This window comes from Leopardus geoffroyi, chromosome B3, assembly GCF_018350155.1.
Source record: "Leopardus geoffroyi isolate Oge1 chromosome B3, O.geoffroyi_Oge1_pat1.0, whole genome shotgun sequence".
In the NCBI taxonomy this organism is placed as follows: Eukaryota; Metazoa; Chordata; class Mammalia; order Carnivora; family Felidae; genus Leopardus; species Leopardus geoffroyi.
Genome location: NC_059337.1, coordinates 19,891,221 through 19,911,987, shown reverse-complemented (window position 1 = coordinate 19,911,987; position 20,767 = coordinate 19,891,221). Strand labels below are relative to the sequence as shown.

The 20,767-nt window shown below is 41.6% G+C and overlaps 2 protein-coding genes across 4 annotated transcripts in view; both read left to right on the top strand.

The window, feature by feature from the left end:
* TARS3 (threonyl-tRNA synthetase 3) overlaps nucleotides 1–1,978 on the top strand; it is a 62,521-nt gene extending 60,543 nt beyond the window's left edge. For both annotated transcript variants that reach the window (XM_045448819.1, XM_045448818.1), the window contains one exon: nucleotides 1,174–1,978. In XM_045448819.1, the coding sequence (XP_045304775.1) occupies nucleotides 1,174–1,322 (149 nt within the window). In that variant the 3' untranslated portion in view covers nucleotides 1,323–1,978. The remainder of the gene's footprint in view (nucleotides 1–1,173) is intronic.
* A 2,090-nt stretch (nucleotides 1,979–4,068) lies between these two features.
* Nucleotides 4,069–16,780, top strand: TM2D3 (TM2 domain containing 3). Of its 2 annotated transcripts, XM_045448816.1 has the most exons (6): nucleotides 4,069–4,211; nucleotides 4,651–4,743; nucleotides 6,325–6,482; nucleotides 11,841–12,015; nucleotides 13,984–14,059; nucleotides 16,113–16,224. In XM_045448816.1, the coding sequence occupies exons 1-6, from the start codon at nucleotides 4,121–4,123 to the stop codon at nucleotides 16,186–16,188; spliced, it is 669 nt and encodes a 222-aa protein (XP_045304772.1). In that variant the 5' UTR covers nucleotides 4,069–4,120; the 3' UTR covers nucleotides 16,189–16,224. The 2 variants fall into 2 exon arrangements, with proteins under 2 accessions (XP_045304772.1, XP_045304773.1); XM_045448817.1 differs by lacking the exon at nucleotides 4,651–4,743 and having other exon boundaries at nucleotides 4,070–4,211; nucleotides 16,217–16,780.
* The last annotated feature ends 3,987 nt before the right edge of the window (nucleotides 16,781–20,767 follow it).

Sequence of the window (20,767 nt, the reverse complement as noted above, 5' to 3'; positions counted from 1 at the left end):
GAGTATGGTATAACTATGTGATTAAGACACTTTGATTGTTACGTATGCACCAAGAACAGTCCATGGTGTTCTTGGTTAGTTGTTAGTATTACTAGCAGTAGTTAATATCGCAAACCAACAACAACAACAAAAAAATGTGAAAATGATTGCATCAGTAGAATTATGCTCTTTGTGTGTCAGCCATGTGACAGGCCTCAAATATTCTCCTTTGCTTTTCTGATTTATTACAAATCTTTGGGATTAAACTAATGAGTGGGAGAGAGTCCAAATTTAAGATGATCAAAAGAAAAGAACTTAAGTGAAAAAGTGTCCTGAAGGCATATGAGTACTTGGATGAGCATCTAAAATTTTGACTTTAAAATGAGTCAGAAATCAAGAGAAACTGATACCATATTCCTCCAGGCATGATACTGTTATCTCAAGTTGAAAGATTCTGTAGAAGGTAAAGTAAATACACATAGTGTTGTCCTATCAGCCATTTGTCATTGAAAGTATTTGTGTAGTAGGTATTGTGATGTTTCAGTCAGGCTCCTTCTGGTGACAGAACTCTCACAATGACTTAGACAAAGACATAATTTATTTGGAAGTGTAATGAAGTATCTCATGACATGGAAGGTAGAATTAAATAGCCAAACCATTAGAAGAGTAATTAGAGCAAGCTGGTCAACTAAATGTCTTCATTTCTGGCCTCTACTTTGCTCTGGCTCTTTATGTTTTTCTTGAATATCTACTTTATTCCCCTTAACTGGTGACCTATTTCTTCCTTCTACATGACAAGAAACATGCCAGCAGATTCTGGCATCATCCCACTAAGAGGCACTAGAGAGAAACTATTTTTACCTACATTTCTGAAAATTCTGGTTGTCTGGTTGGGCATGGGTCTGGTGCCTCCCCAGATGCCATATGGAGTCAGGGGGTCTGTAAGATCTCCCTGCTCTGATTTGTACCCTAAGACCACAATATATGTTCTTGCAAGTGGACAATAAGGAGAAGGGATTAGAAGTCATTCCTCTTTGAAGGGTTTACTATCAGACGATGACCTCATGGTCATTAGACTGATAATTAGTGATTAATACTGAAGAAGAACTCAATAAGATGTGTCATGTGACTGTTGACTTAATATTTATTATATCATTTATTTAAAATAGGTTTATTTCCCTTTCTTTTCCACAGTGGTTGGAGAAAAGGAAAAGACGAATAATGCTGTAAATGTTCGAACAAGAGACAACAAAATTCATGGAGAGATTTCTGTAACTTCTGCCATTGATAAATTGAAGACTCTCAAGAAATCACGTACACTAAATGCTGAGGAAGACTTTTGAAATTCTTCCTTGTTCTTGCTTCTATGTAACCTTGTTTTGAACCCTAAAAATGCATTTTTCTTGATTATCTTTAGTACTTTGAGAACTTTTGACCCACTGATGGGCTCAGTGAGAAAGGAGACAATGAATGAGTAGCTGATATTAAAAGTATAATTCTTTAATGTCTCTGAAGCTAGTAAGAGGACAAGCTTGGGAAATTCTTAATTTCCTAAATGCCTTGAAAGACTTAAATGGGAAAATATTATTCATTGAAAGCGGGGAAATACTGGGATATGAAGATTATGAGATATTATTGCTGAGACTGGGTTTTCAAACAATAGGCTTCAAATAAAAATCTGCAAAGCTTTTTTAAATATAAGGGATAATCTTATTTTCTAGTAACGTTACACCTCAGGTATTTTTATGGTTGTCTTACTAAAGTTCACACTGAAACTTTATCTCCAAAATTGGAATCATCACTTAACTAACCAACAACCTTAAAACAAGAAGCTAGTACTAAATACTGGATTACTGACCAAGGACTCTGAACCTCAAATTCAGTGTTGTGGAATCTACTGTTGTTTGCAGTATAGGTTAAGAGTTGCTGTTTGAATGCTTCTAATTGAAAATCGAGCCTTATTCATCTGTAGAAAAAATAAATTCCTATATACAATGCAGCACACAGTGTTTGCAGTATTTCAGCCATTGCCTTATAAGTAAGCAGCTCCCCTAGAGTTAAATTGCTTTTTTGATGAGATGACGTATTACTGATTAACACATTCGGTTAACCTTAAAAATAAAACTGTCGGTTATTTTTTATAAGTTTTTTTTTAACGGTTATTTATTTTTGAGAGAGAGAGAGAGACAGAGTGCAAGCAGTGGGGGGAGGGACAGAGAGAGAGGGAGACACAGAATCCGAAGTGGGCTCCAGGCTCTGAGCTGTCAGCACAGAGCCTGAGACGGGGCTCGAACTCAACGGAGTGCAAGATCATGACCTGAGCCCAAGTCGGACGCTTAACTGACTGAGTCATCCAGGTGCCCCAAAACTGTCAGCTATTTTATCAGCAGAAATGGATTCTTTCGGGAATAGCAGATAATTATAATTTGGGACAGGTTAGCTATGGCAAAACCATACACAGGAGAGAGGGCTGTTTTTTTATAGAGCAAAGGTGGGAGGCGGAATTGGGAAGGACTGCTATAATCAAAAAGTCCATTGGAGTAAACTGGGAGCTTCAACTGTAGTGGCTTTTCTTTAGTGAGTTGTGACTGCTTCTCATTGGCGGGGCTGTTGCAGCAAAGAGAAAATCTTCCTCTTGCTGGGGTAGCAAAGTATAGGTTCTTCCTGTTGGGAATGCAAGGTGCCTCTCTTGCAGTTGGGTGTGTAGTCCATTAGGAGTGGTAGGGCATAAGAGCTGGCCCTTCTGGCCCTCCATCTTAAATACAGTTCCCTTTAGTCAGTTTCACAATGTAAATGGAGTTTTGCTTTTAACTGAGAGGAATACCTTACTGCTCAGAACAGGATTGAAATAGCTTTATGCCAATAGAGAATTTAGCTACCAATCAAGAAGTATTTATTGGGTGCTTATTTGGCTAGGTGCTGTGCAATTCAAAATAAATTGAAGACATGCTCTCTCTTCTCAACACATTTATTATTTAGCATCCTGAACAGTTAATAAACAAAACTGCACTTTATATCAAACCTGTATAGTGCTAAAAGGTGTGCAAATTGTGTGATATAATTTTTAGGGTAATATTTATTAAGGTCTTATTGTGTGCCAGCCACCATTCAATATACTCTTTTCATTCATCGAAACTGGCTAGTGAGGGAATGGGGAGTCAGAAGGCCCCCAAAAGAATCTCGTGCCAGGTGGGTGGAAAAGGGGAACGCAGGTCAGCAACACAGGACAAAGAATGCTGTGACAAAAATAGGTACGGTCTGCCTTATGAGCACACAGGGAGCCAGAGTCCTGGGGTGCAGCTCCCCTCCCCAAGGCTGGCCTTCACCAGGGAGGGGCTCATGCTTTGCACCCTCCTTTCACATCCCAGGGTTCTTGTCCCAGTGCTTCTGGACCTGAATACTTGACAGGTATACTTACTGTCCTCTCCCAGGCTCTGAGGAACTTTCTGGAAGTAATGTATGTCTTTAAGGAGTTGGCTAGTGATGAAACCAACAGCTGACCAGAGAGAGATGCTAGCTGGGCACTGATCAGGTCGGCAACACAGGGAATGGGGGTCCTTTTGGGGCTGCCTGCCACACCCTGGGGGTCACTTCCCCAACTGGGTTTGTGCCACAGTTTCTTCATCTGTCAATAAGTACCTTTTCAGTATGAAATCAAACACGTCATAAAACCTTCGCAGAGTACCGAGCACAAAGCAGTTTTCAACCTCACAGCCAGCCCATATAAATGGTGGCCAACTTCCCAAATTTGTCCGCCTCTGATTGCAGCCACTTCAGGTGTGAATTTCGGTCCCGGGTGACGTTCGCCAGTCGCTAGCCAAGGAAGGCGAAGCGAGCGCCTCGTCCAGCGGGCATGGGGGACACTAGGGAAGCAAACAACCTCTAGGCGTCGCGACCTTACCCCACCTCCACCCCAGCCCCGGGAACCCTCTGCCCAGTCCGCCTCGGGACACAGAAGTCCGCGCGCACCGGCCAGACGCCAGCTACCGGGCCCAGCCTAACCCGCGCAACGCCCGCCGCGCGCCTGCGCCTTGGGCTCTCCGAGGCCGCGCTAGCACACGCCCCTACGGCGCGCGCGCCGGCGCCCCGCCCCTCTGCCCAGTCCCGCCTCGCGGCCCGGAAGTGCGCGCGCACCGGCGAGATGGTGGCGGCGGGCGTCCCGCTGGGGGTCCTGCACCGCCTCTGCCGCGTGCTGTTGTTCCTCTCCCAGTTCTACATCTTGTCGGGCGGGGGTGAGTTAAAGGCCGGGGTCCACGCGGGGTCTGGCTGAATGGTACCCCGGGAGCGGCGGGAGGTGTCCGCGCTAGGCCCGTGGGCGGAGGGCGAAGGGCGGAGGCTGATCGCTGTAGCTCCGTCTGGCGGGTCCTGGCCGCCCACTCCGCTCCGGGACCCCGGAGGCGCCGAGCTGGGCCAGGGAGCCCTCGAGCAGGAGACCGAGGGCTCGGGTGTTGGCCGGGGAAGCGGACCTGGAGCCCGACACCAACGCTTTGTTCCCTAGTTGCCTATTGATCTAAATAGGTGTCGACCCTATTTGGCGTTTCTTTGTTTAGTTTTCTGGGTCGTCAAGCTGTGAGTTTTTCTGAGCAGTTACGGGCCTGGTGTGGACCTTGCGTCTTAAGCACACATACCAAGGTTTTCATATCCCAGGATAACATGTTTCTCTAATTGTAGGATCCTTAAATTTAGAGCAGTCGCAGCCGCTGGCTCAATCAATAAAGGATCCGGGCCCAACACGTACTTTCACAGTAGTTCCCAGGGCAGCAGGTACTAGATATTTTCTATTCTAGTAAATGTGTATATTTATATCTAGTGGTTTATTTCTAACTCTTTTTAAGATAAAAATCACTTTCCATTTTTTTGAACTTTTTATTGTATTTTAGGTTATGTGAACTAAAGACAGCTACCCAGATGTATTCTGTTGACTGTCTTGATATTGCAATTCCTTTTGACATTCCAGCCACATCTCTTTTTCCAGTTCCACATTCCTCATTTCTATCTCTCTATTATTTTGCCACCTCGTTCATCAAGATCATCTTCAACCAATGCTTCTTTCCCTTCAGAAAATTTCTTTTTCTTCTTATACCCCGTTCCTGCTGTTGGACATTAAAGGTTCCTCCCAAGGCTGTGTGAAACGGAAGGATCAGAGGGACTAAGACTTGGAGTCTCAGTCTGCTTGGTTGAACTACTGGGAGTTTGAGCAAATTATTTACCCTTCAGGATTCACTTTCCTCGTCTTTAGGGTGGTGAGGTTAGCCTGGCCCTCTAAAGTCTTTTTGGCTTTGTGATTTCTAAGTTTCCAATTCCCAGCCCCAAAAATAATCGAATAAAAGAAAAGAAAAATGATATTTGTAGAATTGCCCACATAATTCAGTGACTTTAAGTGGGACCAGTTTTAAATGAGTATTAGTGTGTTTTGCTTAACAGAACCTTTGTCTCTATAGGTCATCCCTTTACAGTTCCATTATTTCAATGAATCAAACTGGCAGAGGTGTTTTACTGATTCTTATTTGGATGTAAAGATCACGACAAGACAGCAGCATTCTTGAATCTAAAATTATAGAGCACAAAATTTTTTTTATTCTTTTGGATGTTTTTGAAAGCCTTTCTTCCTCCCCAAGAATACTTGCAATTTGATCCTCTCTTAATTGATAAATATATTTTACTCCCAGCAAGGTTGGCTGGGGGAAAAATTGCAACCCAGTGAACCAGTTACTAATATAGAGGGCTATGTTCAACTTTGTAATCTGAAACTTAAATTTCCTTATTACCTGCAAATTATGGCTTATTGAAGTACCAATGTGGAATAACGACAGAGAACATTTTCCAAAGTTGGTACCGTTATTGTACTGATTGATTCGCTTAAAGGGTCAGTGGTGTAATTACCAAATTCGTGAATTCAGGTGAAAAGAATATTGGATTAGAAACGGGTTTGGGTTGTGGTTCCAATTTTGTCACTCCCTCTGTGATCTTGAACAAACTTTGCCATTGCTAAACTTTTAATTGTTCATCTTGTTAGAGTAGATTTTTCTGAGGCCCTAACTTACACCTAGCTTTGTGTATACATTATATGTTCATAAGCACCTTTGCTTTTCATGCCCATTTGCGGGGGCAGTAATTAAATCCTTTTTACTTAGCTGTTGAACTGTTGTTGCATCAGGTCACACAGCTTGGTTGGCAGAACCTTGCTTGAACTGCAGGTGTCTCCGACTCCCAACTCCGTGCGTTTTCCATTCCAGCCCAGTAGTTCATTGCTAGCGACTGTGTCCCTTAACCTTAGGACACTGTATTCTCCTGGGATTCTGATCAATATTATATGAAAATGAGCTTCTCTCTTACTTTTCACAGAAAGTACTGATATCCCACCTTATGTGATGAAGTGTCCAAGTAATGGTTTGTGTAGCAGACTTCCTGCAGACTGTGTAGAATGCAGGACAAATTTCTCGTGTGTCTATGGGAAGCCTGTCACTTTTGACTGCACAGTCAAACCTTCTGTTACCTGTGTTGTAAGTACTGCAACTTAATTCTTTTAAATGAACTCATTGTAAACCTCAAGTTATAAGTACAGTGTAGACGTGACTGTAGGGGAAATCCTGAAAGAAGGTGCTCTGCATTCTACAAGTAATATTTTAGGAACAAAGACAACTTGATCAGAAGACTGAATCTTTCATTGCCACGGAAGGTTTGGTTGCCAGGGTTCAGATGGCAATTGAAAACAAGTTTTTTTAATATTTATTTATTTTTGACAGAAACCAAACATGAGTGAGGGAGGGGCAGAGAGAGAGAGAGGGAGACACAGAATCCGAAGCAGGCGCCAGGCTCCAAGCTGTCAGCACAGAGCCCGATGTGGGGCTCAAACTCACGAACTGCGAGATCATGACCTGAGCTGAAGTCGGATGCTTAACCGACTGAGCCACCGAGGTGCCCCCAGATGGGAATTTTTTGACAGATTAAATTGGAGCAGTTATCAGACTTCTTAGAGAAAGCTAGAAATAGAAAAGGCCTATTAGAAATGACCCTGTTACAGTCATCACACCTATATCCTGTCTCCTGACATTTTGACAGAGAGAGGAAGGAACCTAGAAAGGCTCTCCTAGTTGGTGTTCCATAGAGTTCTCTAGGGGTACCTGTTTCTGAGCTACCTGACTTCGGCTGCCGTTACAATCATTCCTGGAGACAGCCCCAGACCCACTGAATGTGAGTAGGTTAGGGAGACGCCGGTGTCTGCAGTTTTAACAACTGGACCAGGTAAATTATTGCACACTCCTTTGTTTGGGGTGACAATCCTCGCGTCTGGGTGAGATGAAGAGTAAAAACGAATAATGAAGTAGTGTTTTACTCTTGACCCTGCCGTAACTCGCTGCAGTATTTATTAATCTGTTTCTTGTTAAATGAGATGAATGAGCGGATGGGCCCAGAACAGCTTTTTCTAACATGTGTCCATGGAACCCTGCTTTTGGGAACTTGTTGAGAAGGAAGGAACAGATTCCATACTATGTCCTCTTTTGCAGATCTCTTTTGACCTGGCAGTTCTAGCATTTTTGTCGCTTGAGCAGGGTTCCTTCCCACTCCATTGTTTGGAACTTAATCTGTGGAAGGCTAGATTGGAAAGTTCCTTCCACCCCTAGACTCTTTCTGTAATTTTCCTGATGAAGTCTAGTATCAGAAAGGGAGTGAGAAAGGCTTCACTTCATAGGGGAAATGAGATTTTATGCTGTCGTTGTCTGAATTTGTTTTTTTGTAAACGTGTTACCATTTTGTATACTGTATCAGCACACTTGAAAATTGAGTCAGATAGTCTTGATGACTGCCCTTGAATTATTAGTCTTTGTTACTGTGTCTTAAATGCAGTGTGGCTAAACTTCTTTATTTGAAGGCTTTAAAGATTTTTATCTTCACCGGACACTAATGTAACATTGTGTGACAACTCTAATCAAATATAAAAAGTACAAAAAAATTTATGTCTCATGGGTCTGACAGATAGTAGCTACTTACTGAAAAATGGAAAGACTCTGAAGAAGGGGAACTTGTCCAGAATTAGCCTCCTTTGTTGTTTGCCTCAGCTGCTTTGACTTTCATCTCCGAAAACTGGTTACAGAGTAAGACATACTTCTCAATTTCTTTCTTCTTTAGATGTTCCAAAAACAAACAGTTTCATTTAGTAGAAAATGGCAGCAGATAACAAAAAATAACAAAGGTAGAGAAATTATAAAGCTTAGGGAAGTTTCGGAACTCCTTGGTCATGGTGCCTGGTACAGCCCTCACCAGGGCTGGGTGGGATTTTTTTTCTCTCCTTCTCCAGGTGAATTCACATCACCTGCCTCCTCTATTAGCCAATAATAGTGAGTCCTATAAAATTGCAGCTGCCTGATTGTCAGGTGTAGAATTTGAAGTCTGCCGCCAAGGGAGTTTTTTGCTCTGTTCTGAAAACTAGAGAGTGGTAAAATACACGAATTGACTACCTGGAGACATGAGTCTTAGGACTGCTGTCGCCAGGCTGTCCATGACAAGTCATGTGTTTTTAACTTGTTTGTTAATGAAGATCTGTAGGGTCCCTTCTTGGTAACTGAATTACTGTTTCAGAAAGAAATAACCCACGACCTTCACCTGCAAATCCTTGTTTTCTCTCACTGGCATGTGCATGCACTCAGGTGCCTCCTGCCTCCTCTTATTTTGAACTTAATGGAAAAAAAAATTAACTCTTCTAGTCCTTCTCCATGCATACTGACTAGGGACTCCCAGGCTAAGGGAATCTCATCTGGATTCTTTTATAGAAATGAATGTAAAAATCCAGCAACTCCTGCCAACCCCTCCTGTTCCAGTTGTAATGGCAACCGTCAAGCCAGTTGAGGTCAGCTGGAAATGTGCTTGTCAGAAGTGTAGTTTTGTATCACTTGGAGAAGCAATCAGTCTGCCAGTGTATCTGAAGCAGTGTAACTCCTTCTGATGGGTTCTGGATTCTTAGTAATGACAGCTGTTTCACAGAGGTAAAGGTAACAGATAACTTTTCCTATAGATAAGCTTTTGAAGGGGTCCGTTCTTTCCTGAGGAGCAGGCAGGTGCAGTCGGTGCTGGGATGCCTGGGTCACTGTGTGGAAAAAAGTGGAATCCCTATTTTGTTAAAAATAAACTTCAGAAAGATCAGGGATTTAAGGTGATGAAAGGAAACCACGAGGTAGCAGAGAAAGCTTGAGATTGTTTTGTTATCATCTCAAAAGGAATAGTTTCCTAAGTATGAAGTAAAATTTAGAAGCCGTAAAAGAACAAATTGATACATTTGACTACTAAAAATGACCTAAAAAAGCATAAAGGCAAGAGATCAGTGACAAACTAAGTAAAAAAACCATTTCTAACATGGGTGACAAATAACGCATTAAACATTTCCAGGGACGCCTGGATGGCTCAAGTTGGTTAAGCTTCTGACTCTTGATTTCAGTTTAGGTCATGATCTCAGTTTCTTGAGTTCAAGCCCTGCATCAGGGCTCAGTGCTGACAGTGTGGAGCCTGCTTGGAATCCTCTCTCCTCTCTCTCTCTGCTCCTCCCCTACATGCTCTCTCTCTCTCAAAATAAACATAAAAGAAAAAAAAAGATTTCCTAAAAGCAAATGAGAAAGAGATGACAGTCCTATAGAAAAATGGTATTAGGACATAAGTAGATGGTTCATAGGAAAGGAAAGGTAAATGGGCTTTCAGCACACGAAAAAAACTATTTAATTTTCCTTGTAATTAAAGCAATAAAAATGCATGTGTTTTTAAACTTACCAGGTTGGCAAGAAAGTAATAAATCTTAGCAGCAGTGTGAGTTCGTGAGGATGCCAGGGACACTCCTATCTTGTTAGTGGGTAGGCAGATGGCCAGCCTCTTATGTAAGCACTTGTCATATGTATGAAACGTACAGATATATAGAACTTGTGACTGCAGTTCCCTATCTAGAAATTTATCTTACAGATACTGTACGTGGTTACAAATAAATATGCCTGAGGATATTCTTAGCTGCATTGTTCACCTAGACGGAAGATTTAAAACAAGCTAAATGTCCAAGAGAGAGCTGTTTATGACTCACTATGAAATGAAATAAATAGCAGCTGCTAAAAAGAATGAAGCAGATCTTGAGCTATTTACTGATAGCTACAGAATTAAGTGAAAAGTAAATATCAGTGGAAACTTAAATTTAAAAAATAAAGAAATATATGTGACATAAACATGCTCATGCGTAGAATAGATTCCCTGGAAGGCCAGAGGCTAAGCAGCACTTGCTGCTGGAGAGGGCAGTGGCTGCTGATGGCTGGGCTGGACCAGCTTCCTCCTCGCTCCTGTCCTGTCTGGGAGTTTGTACCACATACATGTATTGCCTAGTTGTTGGGGGTTTTTTTAATTCTTTTTTTAATCTTTATTTATTTTTGAGAGAGAGAGAGAGAGAGACAAGAGTGCAAGCGGGGGAGGAACAGAGAGAGAGGGAGACACAGAATCTGAAGCAGGCTCCAGGCTCTGAGCTATCAGCACAGAGGCCAACGCGGGGCTCAAACTCACGAACTGTGAGATTATGACCTGAGCTGAAGTCAGACGCCTAATCAACTGAGCCACCCAAGCACCCCCATGTATTGTCTAGTTTTTAAAAAACAATTGATAAAGGGGCACCTGGGTGGCTCGGTTAGTTAGGCGTCTGACTTTGGTTCAGGTCATGGTCTCAGAGTTCGAGAATTCGAGCCCCGCATCAGGCTCTGTGCTGACAGTCCAGAGCCTAGAGCCTGCTTTGGATTCTGTGGTCTCCTTCTCTCTCTGCCCCTCCCCTCCTCACTCTCTGTCAAAAATAGCATTAAAAATAAATAAATAAATATAAATAACAGTTGATAAGCATGTGTTATCACTGTATCACTAGATACATAAAACAATATTGCCTAAGTCAAGTGGTGCCTTACCCAGTTTTGGATGCTATTCACAAAAGCAGTTTTGCGTTGATGAAAAAAATTAATAAATTGATACCTCCAGAGGTGATTGACCATTTAAAAATGATTTTGAAAATTATATATTGCAGTGTAATGTCAAGTGGGGGGAAAAGGATACGAAATCTATATTACCAGAAGAAATCAGGAAAGATTAAAAGTGGTTCACTCTGGGGAGGTTACAGGTTTTTTTCTTGTAAGTTCCAAATGTGCAACACACATAGTACATGTCCTACTCTTACAAGCAGAAAACAAAATAATGATTTTTTTTTAAAATCAAAGTGAAAAACCCTGTGGTCTTAAAAGCTTAGCACCAACAGTGAACCTTTGTTGAGTGTGGTTCTGAGTTGAGTGCTTACCCAGTAGAGATGTGAGCAGTCGTAACAGCCCTGTGGTACTGGGCCATAGTAGAGATTTGAGACTTGATTTGAGACTCGGTAGCCAATCTGTGTTGTACTCCTGGGAGCATCGGACTGGAGTTGGGGAACATGGGTTCTACACATCACTTGCAGCTCAGTGACCTTGAACAGATGTACTCATCCATCCTTCCAGCTCTCTGTGACTCTGGCTTGATAAAATACACCCCCCCCCTTTTTGTTGTATTACAAAAGAACACATGCTCATTATGAAAAATTATACAAGTGAAAGTGGTAAAATAATCTTACCATCCTGGAATGACTGTTGTTATTTTGATGTAACTTTATGTAGATTTTTTCCCTTAGGTATATATTTTGGGGTGTATATTTTCATGACTATAGGATCATACCGTATACATTTGTTTTGTACACATATTGGTTTGTACCTGTTTTTCTGCACTTTCTACCAGGAGGAGAAGTCTTTTAGAAGCTTTGTGCCTTGTATTTTATTGGCATATTAACTGCTATATGATGATTGATTCATTCTACGTCCTTGGGCATCTAGGATCAAGACTTCAAATCCCAAAAGAACTTCGTCATCAACATGACTTGCAGGTTTTGCTGGCAGCTTCCAGAAACCGATTATGAGTGTTCCAACTCCACCAGCTGCATGACCGTGTCCTGTCCTCGGCAACGCTACACTGCCAACTGCACGGTGCGGGACCACATTCACTGCTTGGGTAAGTGGGGTTCAGCGAAGTTCGTGAGCAGAAGACTTTCCTTTAAGCTTGCATGTGGAACTTTAATTAGCAATTAGAGAATTCAGTTGTCTGATCAGAAACATTTATTAGTTACGCCAAGCCTCACTAATAATAAACTCAGTGGCGACAGACAGTAGCTACGCTTGTGGTGAGAACAGCTTAACAGATCGTTGTTGAATTACTGATACAGCATCGTATGTCAACTGAAAAATAAAAAAATAAACTCAATGAACTAAAAAAAAACCTAGAAAACTTGTAATTCTCTTATCTTTTAAAATGTAATATTTTAACAAACAAGAAAAAAATGTGTAAGGTATAAAGCCTGAGGTATAGTAATAGCATTTCACCCAAATTAACAACTAAAGCAGTCTGATGCCACTGAAACTACCTGAGTGCTTTTCCTGCACCCTACCTTCTCTCAAGAGGTGACCGCCCTGGTGAATTTTCTTTTCATCATCATCCCACTTCCTTTTCTTTACATTTTGTATAGTTCTGTCACTTGTATATAACAAAATCTAGTGTGATATATTATTCAATGGTGCATGTTTTAGACTTTTGTAAAATAATAGTCTGTTTATGATCTTATTGTACTTTCTTTTTTCCTCTCAGCATCGTGTCTCTAAGATTCATCCATGTGTCTTATTTATTTTCTTCTGTATAATATCCACTGTGAAATTGTATCATAGTTTATCCATTCTCCTGTGTATTTGGATTATTTACAGTTTTTTGCTCTCACAGATTGTGGTGCTTTTAAAGTGTTTGTATGTATCCTCTCCTGGTTGCAGGTGTGCACGAGTTTGTGTAGCATATACTCTCTAGCATGTACTATTTTCCAAAATGGTTTTAACAATTTACATTCCCACTATTGGTACATAACTGTTCCTTTTTTTTTTTTTTTTTAAGTTTATGTATTTATTTTGAGAGAGAGGGCAAAGGAGGGGCAGAGAGAGAGGGAGAGAGAATCCCAAGCAGAGTCTGCGCTGTCAGCGCAGAGCTCAACAGGGGCTCAGCTTGAACCCATGAACCTTGAGATCATGACCTGAGCCGAAATCAAGACTCAGATGCTTAACCCACTGAGCCAGCCAGATGCCCTGGTACATAACTATTCTTAATCGACATGTTCTCCAGTACTTACTGTTCATAAGTTTTGTCTTTTTCTTAAAAATTTCTGGAAATTCTTTTATATTTTGGATAATAACCTTTTGGTGTTCCTAAAATCCTTTCCCAGATTTTTAGTTTTTCCACTTTGTGTGTGTGTGTGTGTGTGTGTGTGTGTGTGTGTGTGTGTGTGTCTATGAATAGAACTTGACTTGACTTTTTTTTTTAGTAGAACTTGAAAATTTTAGTTAGTTGAAGTTATTAGCCTTTCATAGTTAGCCCTTTTTTTTCCTATATTTTCTTTTGAAAGTTGGAAGTTTGGCCTTTCACATATAGGTCTGTAATCTACCTGGAACTGGTGTTGGGAATGTGGTGTGAAGTAGATGCAGGTTTACTTTTCTCCCCACGTGGATAGCCAGTTGTCTCCCGAGTGTCCAGGCCAGTCTGCATGTGCCCTGTCTCCCACAGGAAGAGTGTGTGTGTGTGTGTGTGTGTGTGTGTGTGTGTGTGTGTGTGTCGGGGTGGGGGGCGGGGATGCTGGCCTCTCTCCTTTTCCCATTGCTTGATTTGTCTGTTTCAGTACCACACTGTCTGACCCTAAACTTCGCTGAAGCCTTGATAGCTGGTAGGGTGTTTCACATACTTCAAACTGTAATCCTTCCTTCTCTGATTAAATATTAAATGTATGCTTAGAGATGGTAAGGACTTTCTTTCTACCATTGACCGTAGCAAACTTTAATTACCATAAAGAGTTGATTTTTAGGTTTCACATTACAAGGCCATTAGTCTCTGTGTAGGAGTATTTGTTTACCCATGTTTCTAATGTAGAGTATTTTCCCTTTTTTTAAGGTAACCGTACTTTTCCAAAAATGCTATACTGCAACTGGACTGGAGGTTATAAGTGGTCTACTGCTCTGGCTCTGAGGTAAGCGTGGCTACTGGTAAGTTGAGGGTGCCATTTGGGTTCCATTGGGATCAGTGGAATCTTCCATACATTGAACTCAGCCGAGTTCCTCCTTCACTCAGATTCTTTCACATTTGTTGGCTAGGCCTAGGAAATGAAGCTGCACGGGGTTAGTGAGATGATCAGACCAGTCCCTTTATGGAATTTAATGGCAGGATGTTAGCCTTTCTCCCAGGATGCCTGCATACTTTTTGAGATGACTTACCAAATCATTATTATAGATTATTAGAACCAGTCATGGTTTCCCCATCCTGAATGTATTGTGATTCAGCAAAAATGCTATATGCTATTTCGGATGGATAGGTTTATGATTCGTAGCGTTAATTTTTAGTAATTTCCTCCTTTATTATAAAAACTGATACCTACCCAGTACTTGGTTTTTAGTAAAACTGGAAAAATTGAAAATGACCAAATAAAACACTAAAAATCACCTGTAATTCCACCATCCAGAGATAAGCACGGACTTACAATTTTAACATTAAAATGTGCTTGAATTTGTGAAACTTTTCAACAGCTTTGGGGGAAAAAAATTGTACCAATTCTTTCCCTCAGTGGGAAGGCAGGTGGGATGCTGGTTAAACAATTCACTAATTAAAAGTCAGGGCACCTACAGTTGAAGGTTTAGCATTAAAGCTTGAGACCCTGTGGCCTGTGTGATGTGGGCTAGGTTTCTGACCCTCATCACTGTTGACTTTCGGGCCACATAATTCTTTGTTGTGGCACCGCCCTGTGCACAGTAGGGTGGTTAGCATTTCTGAACTCCACCTACTAGATGCCAGTAGCACTCCTGTGTCTCTAGATACTGCTAAGTTGCCCCTTAGCAAAGCCCCTTGCTTTGTGAGAACTACTGCTTTAGGGTTTGGGCTGAGGAGAGACCAGATCCTGCCTGGCAGGAAGTCACAGCTGGAAAGTAAAAGTCCAAAATAGAAAATTAGATACAACAAAAACGAGATTTGTTAACTGGCCAGGGTCTTTGTCAGCAGTGGTTCAAATGAAAACTGACAACTGACTTTTTGTTTAAGTAAATGCTTTATTTTGGAATGACTTCAGACTTCCAGAAAAGTTACAGTGATTGTTCCTGTCCCCCTCTCAACTGGTTGCCCCAAGATTGTTAACATCTTAAATTACCATGGTACATTTAACAGCTTGACTTTTAAAATATAAGAATAGTTTTCTGCTCAGAGCTCAGCATCATTTCTTTCAGAATATTCCCTGAATGGGAGAATGTCCAGGGTTTACTTCAAAGTACTCCAATGCGGGGGGGTGGGGGGGTTGGGGGGGTGGGAGTACGGGTGAAATGGGGTTGACCACATGCTGAGAATTGTTGGAGCTGGGTCATGGGTACTGCTCTCTTCTCTTCTTACTCTTACATGGCTTGAAATTTTCCATGATGAAACATTTAAAAGAAGTACAACGAGAAGTTGTCTGAATAGCATTAGATCTTAGAATTTGGAGGAACCTTAAAGTCACTTATTCTCGACACTCATTGCTTGGAGATGAGTGACAGAGCTCAGGCGACTTGATCTGGGACAGTCAGGAGGTGTTGGGCTGCTTCATGACGACACCACCTCCTGACTGTCCGTGTACTTCCTGTTGGACTGGCTCCCTGCTTTGTTCTGGATATGCCATTTTCTAGATGAAAAAGCAATAAGACGGATTACTTTTCTTCAGAAGATGAACTTCAGATTCAGTATAGCTAAAAATTTTTTTACTTTTTGGCTTTTTTAAAAATTCTTTTAATGTTTATTATTTTCAGAGAGAGAGTGCACGTGCACCCACGAGCAGGGAGGGGCAGAGAGAGAGGGAGATACAGAATCCAAAGCAGGCTTCAGGCTCTGAGCTGTCAGCATAGAGCCCAACGTGGGGCTCGAACTCCTGGACCACGAGATCATGACCTTAGTGAACTGCTGTCAGATGTTTAACCGACTGAGCCACCCAGGCGCCCCTACTTTTGACATTAAAACAGTCTTCTGGCCCATGATTATTTGACGTTGTATGTTTGTGTTCTCATCAGGGGTTGTGATCATTTGAGGCCCTTTTACAAGTGCGACTCTGTGCCATTTTTGAGCTACCCTGGGGGGTATGGCTGATGGACCCCCTTCCTGTTTGCTGTTGCAGCATCACCCTCGGGGGGTTTGGCGCTGACCGTTTCTACCTGGGTCAGTGGCGGGAAGGCCTTGGCAAGCTCTTCAGCTTCGGCGGCCTGGGGATATGGACGCTGATAGACGTCTTGCTGATTGGCGTTGGCTACGTGGGACCAGCAGATGGCTCCTTGTACATTTAGCTGCGGCTCTGAGCTTCAGAGGAGCAGTGCTTCCCAGTCTCTTTGCCTGTAGGAGTTGATGTGCTGTGAGTAATGTATTTGTATGTTTTTAATGTACAGCATCTGTACTTTGCCTGCCTTGATAAAGGTAAAATAATAAAAAAAAACACCGAACCATGTTTATCTGGAATTTGTTTTTACTTGCCTGAAATCTGTTTTTTTCTATGAAAAAATTTAAACTGACTTAAACTAGAACAAATGCAGTGATTGAGAATCTACTGAATTTCTATGACTTTAATTTCAGATTGTTTAAGTCCATACATCCTTGGATCTCCTTGAAAAGCGTTTTCAGCTGTGATTGCAGAAAGTGGAACATGTTTTTGTTCTTTAGCTAATAAAGTTGTCTAACCTAAACTTCACCTATAAGTTTTGCAGTGTCTATCTATGTAGTTTGGTTCTTTATATACAGATGCTTGAAGTAAACCACAGAACTCTTACGTGTAGTTGCTGTGGTTTGAATTTTGTTAGTCACGTATTTGCAAGAGCACCAAAAAATTAAAATAATTACAAGTTACTTTAAGAAGCATGTAGAACTGTTTTCTGTATTAAGATCCGATCTTAAGTAATCATAACAACTGTTGTTGAGGTAAAATATTTGTTTTCCAGAGCCTTACTCCATTTCAACAGATATATTCATAATTGGCTGGTTTATTGACACAGTGGAAGTGTTAGAGTGTTTTTGAGTCTTTATAAATCTGTTTGTAGACCCTTTAGTGGAAAGAAAAAGTTATTGCAAATGCATTTTATTCAAGGTTTCCTTTGAAACATTAAAAAATTCTTAGCATTTTTTCCTTTCAAACTTGAGTATCTGAGTATTACTTTTTAAACATTTATGTTAATAGCTAGAAGATAGATAACCAGCCTATCTGATCTAGAAGCTATAAAATATTTTTCAGAATGTCTCCATAAATCTCATGAGGGAAAAAAAAAACATTTTCTTCACAAGATTATTAATTATAGTTTACCTATAAAATACAGGGGTATTGAATCACTTTGGTGTGATAACCTGCCAGTTAAGAATGGGCTTCTTTGGAAGCTCAGAATCTTCAGCCAAGGTGGGTTTTTTGTTTTTGGTTTTTTTTTTGAAAAGTAGCGGTTCCATCTGTGGTCACTAGGTGGCGCATTTCCATTATGTTTCCAAAAACAGCAGATGTTCACTTCTTCTTTCCTAGGACCACAGAGCTTGGTGCAGTGCTTCCAGATGGAATTAGCACAGTTTGCATGGACCTTTCTTTTCTGGGGAAACCCACTTTCTTATCTGTCATGGATATATGAGACTCTTGGTTGAGCCAGTATTTCTTTAGTAGAGGTTCTGTCCCTATAAGGAAACAGCCCCTTTGCTAACTATTAAAAATTTCCCCTGGGGCACCCGGGTGGCCCAGTTAAGTGTGGACTCCTGATTTCAGCTCAAGTTATGATCTCACAGTTCATGAGTTCAAGCCCCAAGTTGGGCTGTGCGCTGACACTACAAAGCCTACTTGGGATCCTCTCTCTCCCTCTCTCTCTGCCCCTTCCCCACTCACTCTCTGTCTCTCCCTCCCTCCCTCCCTTCCTCCCTCCCTCCCTCTCAAAAAATAGATAAACTTAAAAAAGAAAAGAGGGACTAATATATTAGTCCTATTACAAAAAATTCCCCCTGAGTCTCCTCCAGAGTAGCTCTATGCGGAAGAGACTCTCTGGCATTTCCCTGTTGAGCGACCGACCACACGAGGAGCCAGGGAACTACCAGGAGTGGCTGGCTGTGCACCGTGCTCATGGAGAAAGTAGGCAGCAGCTGCTTTGACAGTTGACCATCTTTATGGCTTTGGGGCCTGAGTTATGAAGTTCCAGTGTCTGAAAGATGAAAACTGAAAGCTGCAGAATCCACGAAAGGAGACATACAAATGAAATTGTTCTAAAGTCCTAAGAAACCTTGACAAGAGGATACTTTGGGACCTAAAAAATATAAGTAAATCTGGGATGGCTCCTACCCAGGATTCGGTGGAGCCGAGGGCCTCTGAGATATACAACTAGCAGGAAAATGAGATTTCCAAATACAGTTTAAACAAATTTATGAATGATGAACTCATGTGGCCCATAAAAAACAAAAAAAAAAAACTAATAAAATTACTTTCAAAGGATACCACAGAGGGTAGGTGTGATCTCTAGAAAATTCCATGGGCCTCTGCTAGCGGCAAAAAGGTCATTTGGATCTGACCTTCAGGCTGTAGTCCTGTGTGCTGTGAGCTCTGTCAAGGAACTATTAAGGAAGCTTTACATGGGTGGAGACCCTGTCAGTCCTCATCCTCTATTGAGGGTTCTCTGGAAATCTATAATTTATCACTGCAGCATGCCATATGTCGCTACCTCGTCTTAAGAATCTCTCCCTTGCTTTGTCCGGGCTCCCCCACTCGCCTTAGTAATTCCTCCTGGGCAGGTGCTGTGTTATTTATTTCTATCTCCCCCATTGTCCTGAGCACAATGTCTTGCACAGTGGTTCATATATTTGCTGAGTTAATGCCATGGGTGTGTTAGAGGTATTGAAACACTTGAGGTGTTACAGGGACTGCAGTTGAGGTGGCTGCAGGGAGGTAATAATGCACAGAAATTGGCTTTTAGTAAATATTGGCTGTAGCACCGTGTTCATCTGGTTTCTGCAAATTGCTGATGAACAGCTCTGGTTCATGGTGCTTATAACAAGATTTTTTTAAGATCTTAATACTTGCAAGATTTTAAAATGTCTTCTCTTTGCCCCAAGTCTTTAATACTTTCTGCCAGAATCGCTTTTATTTTTGGCATATCATCAACTAAGGAATTTGCAAATGATTTCAATCCATCCCACAAGCAACGAGTGGAACACGAGCTGTATCTGATGCAGTTTTTCAAATATAACAATCAGGTGCTTAAAAATGAAGGGCAGATTCCTTCACTTCTGCTCTGAAGCTTCCTTTCTGACCATGCCATATTTGCTGGAAGTGTCACAGAACGTTAGGGGGTATGTGAGTTAATTTTATAACCTGGGTGAATTTGGTATAAATCCTTAGATTTCAAAAATTGAAATTGTTTTCTACAAACACAATTTTATGCAAAATAAGGATGTTTTGGTGGAGACATTTGGGCATAATTTACTAAGAGGCTCCACAATGGCAGGGCTCTGGTTCTGTGCAATAGCTCCACTTAGAGATCCCTGCTTGGCACACACAGGAGGTGCACAGGGACTGTTTGTTCAAAAAGTGGATAATGGAGAATCTCCAGCAGTAAGCTTAAATACCTAAAAGTATTGCTAAGACTGCATAAAGTGGTGGAGTGCAGCTGGGTTACAACACATCCCTTTCAAATGCCTGATGACACAAACACAATACAGTAAAAACCGGCACTTCCTTCCTGCAAAAAACAAACAACCCATCAGCAAACAAGGAAAAAGACCTAACCAAATGTCAAAAATGTCAAAAACTGGTAAGAGAAGAAAAAGTACATTGCTCAAGTGCCAGGCTACTCATGCAAATGGTCTTGGTGAGTCAGCAAAATTCAGGAACCCACTCGCAAGAGGAACAGACTGATTGGGGGCAAGGGGAATATCCTTATCTTTCCCCGGTTACTGCGAGAGGGCAGTGGAAAGGATTTCTGGAAAGAGATGGAGGGGGGAACTTGTGAACAACCAGGACTGATTTTCTGCTGGATTTGAAGGTTCTGCACTGAACCAGAGAAAGGCTCCAAAGCCCAAGATGACCTCCATGGGTCATGAAATGCACTAAGTAACTAGGGGAAGAAAAAACATTTAGCAAATCTCAATGAAGAGACCAGTTTAGCAAAGATAGTTTCAGCTGAGTTTTCCCTGCCTTACCTCTCGCTGTCACACCACAAAACATTGAATAGAACACACAATACGACTTTCAAACTGCTCAGAGAGAAAAAATAAATAGGAACTTATTCACATGATCTCATGAAGTTGCCCACATTACACAGGAACACAAGAAATGACACACCGCTTCACACCCACTAGAAGGACTATAATAAAAAGGACAATAACGGGCATCAGTGAGGAGGTGGAGAAATTGGAACCCTCTTACATTGCTGATGGAAATGTAAAATGATTGCAGCCACTTTTGAAAACAGTCTGGAAGTTCTTAAAATTTTTTTTTAATGTTTATTTATTTTTGAGAGAACGTGAGCAGGCGAGGGGCAGAGAGAGAGGGAGGTACAGAGACTCACATGGGGCTCAAACCCATGAACCGTGAGATCATGACCTGAGCCGAAGTCAGATGCTTAACCAACTGAGCCACCCAGGTACCCCTGGAAGTACCCCTTAAATTTTTAAAACAGAGTTACCACTGTTGTGTGAATTGTGATTCAGCAATTCTCCTAGG

Excerpts from the sequence above, each read along its gene's own strand:
- TM2D3 (XM_045448816.1), top strand. The coding sequence starts at position 4,121 with ATGGTGGCGGCGGGCGTCCCGCTGGGGGTCCTGCACCGCCTCTGCCGC. Across the intron at positions 12,016-13,983 it reads GGACCACATTCACTGCTTGG|GTAACCGTACTTTTCCAAAA; the intron begins GTAAGTGGGGTT and ends CCTTTTTTTAAG. Across the intron at positions 14,060-16,112 it reads TCTACTGCTCTGGCTCTGAG|GGGTTGTGATCATTTGAGGC; the intron begins GTAAGCGTGGCT and ends TGTTCTCATCAG.